This window comes from Adiantum capillus-veneris, chromosome 22, assembly GCF_014529385.1.
Source record: "Adiantum capillus-veneris isolate H3 chromosome 22, ASM1452938v2, whole genome shotgun sequence".
NCBI classification, from domain to species: Eukaryota; Viridiplantae; Streptophyta; class Polypodiopsida; order Polypodiales; family Pteridaceae; genus Adiantum; species Adiantum capillus-veneris.
Genome location: NC_140952.1, coordinates 109,688,986 through 109,697,616, shown reverse-complemented (window position 1 = coordinate 109,697,616; position 8,631 = coordinate 109,688,986). Strand labels below are relative to the sequence as shown.

Here is an 8,631-nt window from a genome sequence, read left to right as displayed (position 1 = left end):
TTGAGAAGGGAAGATGTGTATGCCAAACCCTATCGCAGGCCTGGAAGCCACATCAGTAGTAGATGTAGAACATTTTGGATCTCCCCATTTTGCCACTTACAAACTGAATGAGCAAAATTACCTCTCTCTCTCTCTCTCTCTCTCTCTCTCTCTCTCTCTCTCTAGTCAAAAGTAGAAATACATATATACAGGTTGCATCTCGACGACAAGCGAAAACAATGAAGAACCAGTCCCAACATGGAAGGAGGTTTTATCTGGGTGTTTTTGGTGCAACATCTGAGATTTCAAAATTACTCACTCAGAAGTATCCAGAGCATTTGAGCAACCAATAGCACGCCCTTCCTCGAACTTGTGCCCAGAGGACTTATGCATAAAGTACAAATTGCAAAGGACTCTGTATGTCAGAGCTCATGCCTCAATATCTACTTCACATCTAGGGAAAAAAATGGTTAGCCAGCTGCACATTGAAGTAGCTAATTGTTATAGTTATAAACTAATGAAGAAAGCTAGGTCAAGCTAGAATACGCTTCTCTCTCCCGCATGTCCACAAGAATGACAACTTTTTGTGGTCTTTTCGCACTCTCCGTATGCGCGTGAACCATCTCTTAGAAGGCGAGAAAGTCCCCACTCTCCTCCATATGCAAGAGGGGGGCATTCTGGCTATCCACATGCAGGTCCATCAGGAGAAGGTCATGGGAGGAGAAGAGAGAGGAAGTCATGTAGTCGACATAGCTATCACTAGCGCAACTGCTAGAGTTAGAGGAGGGGGAAGAAGGGCTATCAAGGTGAGTGGTAGAAGGGCATGTGCTTGCACATGCACTCTCCTCTTCTAGCTTTGCTTTCTTGCATGAAAGCTCACTAGCTTCTTCAATGCAGTCATGTGAGAATGGAGGTGAAAAGGGGGGCATGATTTCAACCTCCTCTCCCTTGTGATTCATGACAAAATCATCCTCCTTTTTCACTGTCAATACTTTGCCCACTTGGCACTCACTCTGCATCTGCTGACTAGGATATAATGTCGCCCACGTGGCGCCAACCACAGGCCCTCCACATGGCTCTCCCCCTGTTAGCCTTGTTTCCCACATTCTGTTGTCAATACTGCTGGGCTGCTGCATATTGAGAAAGCTGGTCGCAGCCTGAAGCAGGTTGAAGTCCTCAGTGCCCATCTCTTGCGCCATGCTCTCGTCGTCATAAATGCGATTCAAGCAGAGTAGGGTATATGCGCTATTGCAAGAATGGTGCAGAAAGCTTGATCCAGAAAGATGGTTATCAGATGACTTGCTGCTGCTGGTGCTGCTGATGGGGCTTGCCCTTAAAGCTGAAACGCTGCAGTCTCCATTGCACTCCTCCATAGCCGTGTATTGTTTAGTAAGGCGTGCCTCTGCTTCCTCTCGCACGTTTTGCCATTGCAACATGTGCATGAGATTGGGGCTAGCTTGTAGAGGCTTGGCATTGATGATGTCTGGCTTTGAGCAAGGCTTGTGGGTAGTGGGATCAATCCCCATTTGTAGCAGCTTCTTCTTCATGTGAGTGTTCCAGTAGTTCTTGATCTCATTGTCTGTCCGGCCGGCCAAGTGGGCAGCAATGGCAGACCACCTACATGTATGCAGCAGAATGAATTGTCACAATTTATAATTGCCAGAGATGTAAATTGATGGGTAATTATGTGACAAAGCTCGTGTAGAGTGCCAGCATTTTGTTTTGGTTCAGTCCCTCAATTGAACATAGGATCGTGGATGGTGGTGCAGCGCGGTGACAAGCATTCTGAAACATAACCTACTTGGCAATTTAATGGTTTATGAGTAAACAATTAGAACATAACATGTTAATTACCTGTTTCCAAGTAATGCATGGAGTTGGATAATCATTTGCTCTTCCTCGAGGGAGAACTTGCCCCTCTTGATATCCGGTCTCAAATAATTGGTCCACCGTAGCCGACAGCTCTTTCCGCACCTCAGTAAACCTGCATTAGTAGTCGGACGATGGCATTGACTGTCTGGATCAGTACCAAATAATCTCCTTCAAATGAATGCATATTAATCGACACATGATACTTAGAAGATGGAACAAATCATTAAGATAGCACTATTGCTCCAAATATATGTTGACGGTTTTCATTTGTGAGTTGCAGTTTAAAGCCTGTTGAGAAGTGCATTGCAATGCAGAAGTGCGCCATGACTTAATTGATGGGAAATTCGAAGGCAGTCGATAGTTTTAGCAAAAGGGGCGCTTGGGTGAAAAGATTCAAAAAGAGATTGATAGAGGTTTACCAGCTTGCTTAGGGAGGGCTCTCCAACTGCCATGGCCATGCTCTTGGATGTAAGCCACAAGCTTTTCATCTTCACCTGGTGTCCACGGACCCTTCTTGAGCCCAAGCTTGTCACAACAAGGGGCTCGCCCCATTTACTCTATGTCTCTCTCTGGCGAGCTGTTATACAGATCACTAGGTGGCGCTCCTCAACTCTGTAGTTTCAACGTGCAGTGGATAGCAGCTTAATATGCTGATGACTGGCTAAAGAGGGCGAGCCGGGCTAGGGCGACGTCTAGCTGGAGGGGAGGACAAAATGGATTGCATGCAGTGCATGGGCAGGCAATATAGGCATGCACATGATCACATGGAGAGCTGGGGCTCGTGAGTCGTGAGGGAGAGATGGCGGCCCTCCAGCTAAATTAGGCGTCATGCAATAGCGGCGTGACATTTGAAGAGCATGGATTGGAGGGCAGTGGATGATGCTATAACTGATGCTGATGCACAGATGATGGTAATCGTCATTATAGAGAGAGAGAGAGAGAGAGAGAGAGAGAGATTAATATTAGAAACTTGCTGGCTGCCAGCCCTGCAATCAGCAACAGCACTCATGCACAGAAGAGAGAGAGAGAGAGAGAGAGAGAGAGAGAGAGAGAGAGAGTGCTGCGCAGCCTGCGCTACAGTGCTATGCTTGAACATTGCACGTGCACTGTAAAGCATGCAGTGACGCAGTCGTTTCCAGTCAAGCGCAGACGAGAGAGAGAGAGAGAGAGAGAGAGAGTCTAGACTCTAGAGAGGCTCAGATCAGACTCAGAGCACACTTATTTGGCTGCTTAACACAGAGCGACAAAAGGAAGTGCCCCGCCTTTCCTCTCCAGTGAACATGTGGCCTACAGCTTTTATATCAGGCATACCAGTCAGTCTCAGTCTCAGTCTCTCACTCATCTTTCTAGGATTCCCACACCCTCCCTGCACATGTGACAGTCCTGCAGAGTGCAGACTGATGCACTCTCACATTGCAACCTTGACTCCTTCAGCCGATTTGATCCAGGCAACTCAGCACAAATTCTACTCGTCCAATCACCAGTGGTCACATTATTTTTACACTAGATGGAGCACATCACCATGAATTCGAAATTTCTAGGGTAGTGATTGGATCTAATGGTGACTGCCGATCGATCATGACCGTTGCTTTTTCGCCCACAGTTTTACAAGCTTTAGTGTATTTGTCAGTAAATGCTTCAAATTTGGTCAAGTGTGCCCCTTTTTTTATTTTGGCTAGGAAAACTGTTTTTGATAAGCCTAATTGTCCCATACATCCCTAAATGGCAAGGGAGGTTGACGGGAATCTATGGTTGGGATTAAGTGTCACTCAAACTCTCTACCGTTGGATCAAGTCGATGAACTAGGATGTGAGAGGGTGAACTTGCTGCCTTATATCCAAGGCATCCCTTAAAACTCTCCCGGTTTTTAGGTCAAAATTTGAAGGATTTTCTGGTTTTTACACTAAAACTAGGTATGTGCCCTCGATTTCGAAAAAAGATGCATTAATTGGAATCTTTTGAAGATGCCTGAAGGTAAAGGCGCACGACGGCGTACGACGACAGGAGTAGAGAGAAGCGAGCTGAAAGGAGCCTTCTGGCATCAAGGCAAAGGGCGCAGGCAGGAGGCACCAGCTAAGGGCGAGGCAGACCATGAAGAGCTCCAGACGTGAAGGGGCAAGACAGACGCAGTTAGTTTTTTTTATATACATAAGGCTTCAAGCCGAAGACACCGAGCGGATCCGGTTGGAATGGTTAGGGTAGTGATAAGTTTTCTCCGTCGAAGATTCTAGGCAATATAATAACGACGCCATGAGTATGTCAGTATGAGTAATATTTTGCTGGAATTCTTGAAGGCAAACTCAGAACCTAGCCTAGATTTTATGATTTTAACCGGTTAAAAATACACTAAAGGCCGGTTTTCTGCTTAACATATCCTTGTGCCAAATAGTGATCAAGTGGGATTCTCGGCCCCAAGTTAACTTCATGGGCCGTCCACACATTGCACACACATGAATTTTCCTTCTCCTCTCTTCAAAACACAGAACTTTCAACAAAAACACTCTCTCTCTCACACACACATTCTCACATACTAACTTCTCTCTGCTTTCTCCTTCTCTTATTACCAAAAGTCTTGACATTCAATCTCTACTCCATTGATGGCAATTTGATGCCTTTTTTGTACCGGATGCCCTTTTTCCACAAAAGCTAGGCCACTTTTGATTTCTGCTAAAAATGGGCCAAAAATTTGATTGCCAGAATGTTTATCATGATCGCCTGTTTGCAGCTGCTGCCAGCCTTGCCACGGGAAATAAAAAAAGAATGATTATAGAGCAGGGGGGCCAAAAGGGTAAAAGGGCGCGGGGCCGCTTCTCAGAAATGGCGGCAGCCGTGAGTGGCCAGCTTGGATTGCTCTTTGGACTGGTGCTTTCTTGACCATTGGGGACGTGACATGCACATGCACATGCACACTACACAATTGAACACTTCAAATTTTGACCTTATCGAGTTGTCCCAAAATTAAAACTTTCCCTTTGAGGCTCAAGATTTTGAACCCTCCAAAAGACACCTAACTTCTAAGACAAGACTACGGGGCGGGAAGAAGAGAGCGTTAAAACGAAGTAGACCCAGAGCTGAACGCCATACGGCTATGTGTACGAGGTATGCAAAGTAACATCGGGTCGACTCTTTTCCCTTTCACACCTTGTGTGGTTCTTTCTGTTTGTTGTTGTTGAGGTTCCCCTGTTTCCTTTCCCTTTGGGGGAGGGTAAAACATGGCGCTGCATGAAACTTTGGTAAATGGCATGGTCTGTGGTGAGGTTCCTTCCAATCCTATAAATGTCCTTCTCTCATATGTAGCTTCACCAAATGGGGGAAATTCCAACCCCGCCTGTAATCTCGCTCAAGGAGGACCTGTCGCTACATTCAGAACTAGAACCCAAGGTCCCCTGTCGTATGCACATGCAATGCAAACCGGACCCATCTTAAACCCCTCTCTTCATGCAACAACACTTCCACTAGGATCTCTTAATTCCCTGTAGCCCTGTCCAGTTGGTCAAGGAATAAGTGGACAAGTTCACACTTATGTGTTGCACATACCCAATCCTAATCCTTCTCTGCTCATTGGTCAATGCGCTATGATATCAATGTATGAAAAAACATTGATAATCCTTCTCAAGGTACTGAGGGAAACCCTTGTTCAAAATGTTAGTGAAAGTGTCCAAGAAGAGGAAACAAGAAGATTTTGTAGACAATGCTAAAGACTATCATGATGAAGCTGAAAATGACAATTCTCGTAGCCACGGTGCTGGTGGAGGTGAAGTTATTATTGGTACTACTGAACTTAAAAATTGGTTCAAGCACTTGCAAGAGAGAGTAGTGATTGAAGTTCTCAAGCAATGGATTTCTCAAGAATGGGAGTCCAGAAACTTGTTTCTAGCTCGGATGCTCTACTTTTTTATGACTGTGACAATGCATTGCAAGTGATTAGCAGAGGCCAATGGCTTATTAGGAACACTCTAATGTCTATTTTTTAAATGGCATAAGGACTTTGATCCAAAAACCCTCCAAGGTCCCTATGTGGATAGAATTTCCAGATTACCCAATTGAATTTTTTCCTTGGCTAAAACAGATTGGCGCTCATCTAGGTAAAATGTTGGGACATAAGCGTACTAATGGTATAAACCCTAAGTGGGATCCTCATTTACTTATAGAAGTTGATACTGATGCCCCTCTCAAAGAGAACATACAACTCAAAGCCTCGAATGGGACAGGTTCTGCATGTTTAATAAAGGTGTATACAAAAATTTTCCTAATACTTGTTTTCATTGTCTTAGACAGATCCATTCGACAAGTGAACAAGAGGGTAAGCTATAGAAATAGAAACCCAACAAGGAATAATACTAATAAATATGTCAACAGGTTTGTGGCACTACTAGATCATGTATTTGACCCATCATCTACAGATGGGGTAGATGATCCAGAGGATAATGCTTCATCTTCTAAATTTCTCATAGAAAGATGTGAGTGTACCATAGCAAGACATGCTAGCATAGAGGGCCCTACAAATTATTGAGAATAACACACTACAAACCATGAAACAACAAATTTGCATACCTGGCAAACCGCACATATGCGTAAACAAGAACAACGTACTATTTGAGAGAGATAGAGGAAGAAAGAGAGGGTAGAGGAGAGCACGTTGTTGGGGGATTTGTGTTCGAAACGTGATCCGGGAAGGCACGGGGCCTCTGGCTGTGAGAGATGTGCGAAAGAGAGAGCAACAGATGCAAGCTTCAACAATCACCGTAAACATAAATGAACTTTGAGTACAACTTTAGTAATAACCAAAGTAGGCCGTTAACAGCATCAATATTTATCAATAAGATTAACAAGGTTTTAAGATCATGATGATGATAGGGCTTCCCTCTATGTCAATCTTCCCTCATTGCTTGCCCGATTTTTATCGAGAGACATCATGAAACCTTGAATTCTACTCTGTACTGCTTGATTCCAATCACTCTTCTCGATTTTTTGTTGCTTACCGGTAGCTTCCAAGCACGAGAGAGCAAGAGATATGGTTGTCCATCTTTGATTCTTCAAGACCGAGGAAGGTTTAATGATTAAGTAAGGCTTCATGATATTCAAACTATCACGAGCTTGGCTTAGAGGACAAAGATTGGATAGGAATAATGAGGTTTAGGCTATTAAGATGGGGTCTAACCATAGCACAAGAGTGATATCTCTTCCCGTAGTATGGGGGAGCTAGAATGATTTTCATAAGGCTTCATAATAATCAAGTTGTTGAACTTGGCTTAGATGGGGGTGAGAGAGAGAATTCCCCTAAGCTTAAACATGAGGATGATAGAGAGAGCTTGAAATATGTTCCAATGAGAGAGAGCTTGGGATTGTCCTCGGCTATGGCTATGGGAGCTTAGCTAGAGAGATCTCAAGGCTAATGGCCTAAGAGTGGGCTCTCCTTGTCCCTCGATTAGAGAGAGCGGGACATTTTTTTGCATGAGAGCCGACTTTTGGAAGCTTCCTTTGTATGGGTAACTCCCCTCTTCTATCTAAAGCCAGCCACTAGTGATATAGCTAGTGGGCACGGCCCCTTGATGATGTGGCATTGCCGAGGTCAAGGTGCGTAAAAACTCCCGAGAGTAACACCGAACAGGGGCGCCATGGCTCGGTGAACAACTTTAGTCTTCTTGGCGACGCAATCCGAGCGTTGTCCTGCTCAACGCGAGCTCTTTCTCCCCCCCTACGCTCTCGCTGGCTACCACCCTCGCCTTTCCTCCCTCCCCATTCACATTATACACAAAAAAAACCCTTAGATAGTTTTGGGTGGCCTTACCTTGAGTTCCTTGGGCGGGCGGCTTGTAAAATGCCCCACATTTGGTGTACATAACATCACATGTAGCATATGTATCGTCCAAGGCATTGCTGTGTTAAACCATTCGAAGCTCATCAAGATTTTAATGTGCTTTCATGAAGGCATCACATTTGGTGTTTACATCATCCAAGGCATAGCTAAGCATAGCATTCAGCTCCGACGGCTTCTATGATTAGTGTAAATCAATCTGAACTTCCCTTGATAATGCCCTTTTTGGCATATGTATCGACCAAAGCAAAGTTAAGCACATCATGTTTCTTCATTAGCCGGCCATGGAATACAATTCATCTGAAGCACCATCTATCAATGCACTATAAGAGATGAAATTCTGAACAAGATACCATTTCCTAGAACCTAGCTGAAGCTCAAAACTCTCGGATGAAGAACTGACCGAAGCAACCAAAGTGGTACGAAACTGGGCCCCCGGTGAAACTAAAATTGGCAATATCTTGACAAGTGGAACTCTCATTGGCAATCTAAAAAGGCCGACGATCTCCTCAAAGTGAGCATTTCAGGCCCATGCATTCACATCAACTTTGACCCTTCATCAGCACAACTGTCCAATCCTTTACAGATCTGCTATCAGCTCAAACTTCAAACTGGCATAAGTTCCTATCTGTAGCTCCAATTGACGAGCCGCAAAGATAGGCCTGTAGAGCACTTAAAGTACTAAATTGTAATCAATAAACTCCCAGCTATGACCACTTCAAGCATACTCTTTGTTAGCATTAACAAGACAACTTTTGGCCCTTTAAAGCCGCATCTGGCATACTTTTAGCTTAAACTTGGCTTGTTATCAAGCCCTTATTACTGTTGAATAATCATATAGGATTCAAATAAACATTATCTACATTCCTTTGCTCATTTTTTCGTCATGGAAGCGGAGTTGCACGATATCCACCCCCTCTGAACCTGCACAGCCTCCGGTTTGTGCCAACCGATCTTCAATC

The 8,631-nt window shown here is 44.4% G+C and overlaps 1 protein-coding gene across 1 annotated transcript; it reads right to left on the bottom strand.

The window, feature by feature from the left end:
* Positions 1-235: 235 nt before the first annotated feature.
* On the bottom strand, positions 236-2,825 carry LOC147430008 (transcription factor MYB29-like). The gene is made up of 3 exons (XM_086495415.1): positions 2,271-2,825; positions 1,834-1,963; positions 236-1,596 (listed from the first exon to the last, which is right to left on the bottom strand). Exons 1-3 carry the CDS (start codon positions 2,401-2,403, stop codon positions 606-608), a joined length of 1,254 nt encoding a protein of 417 aa, XP_086351541.1. The 5' UTR covers positions 2,404-2,825; the 3' UTR covers positions 236-605.
* Between the last annotated feature and the right edge of the window lie 5,806 nt (positions 2,826-8,631).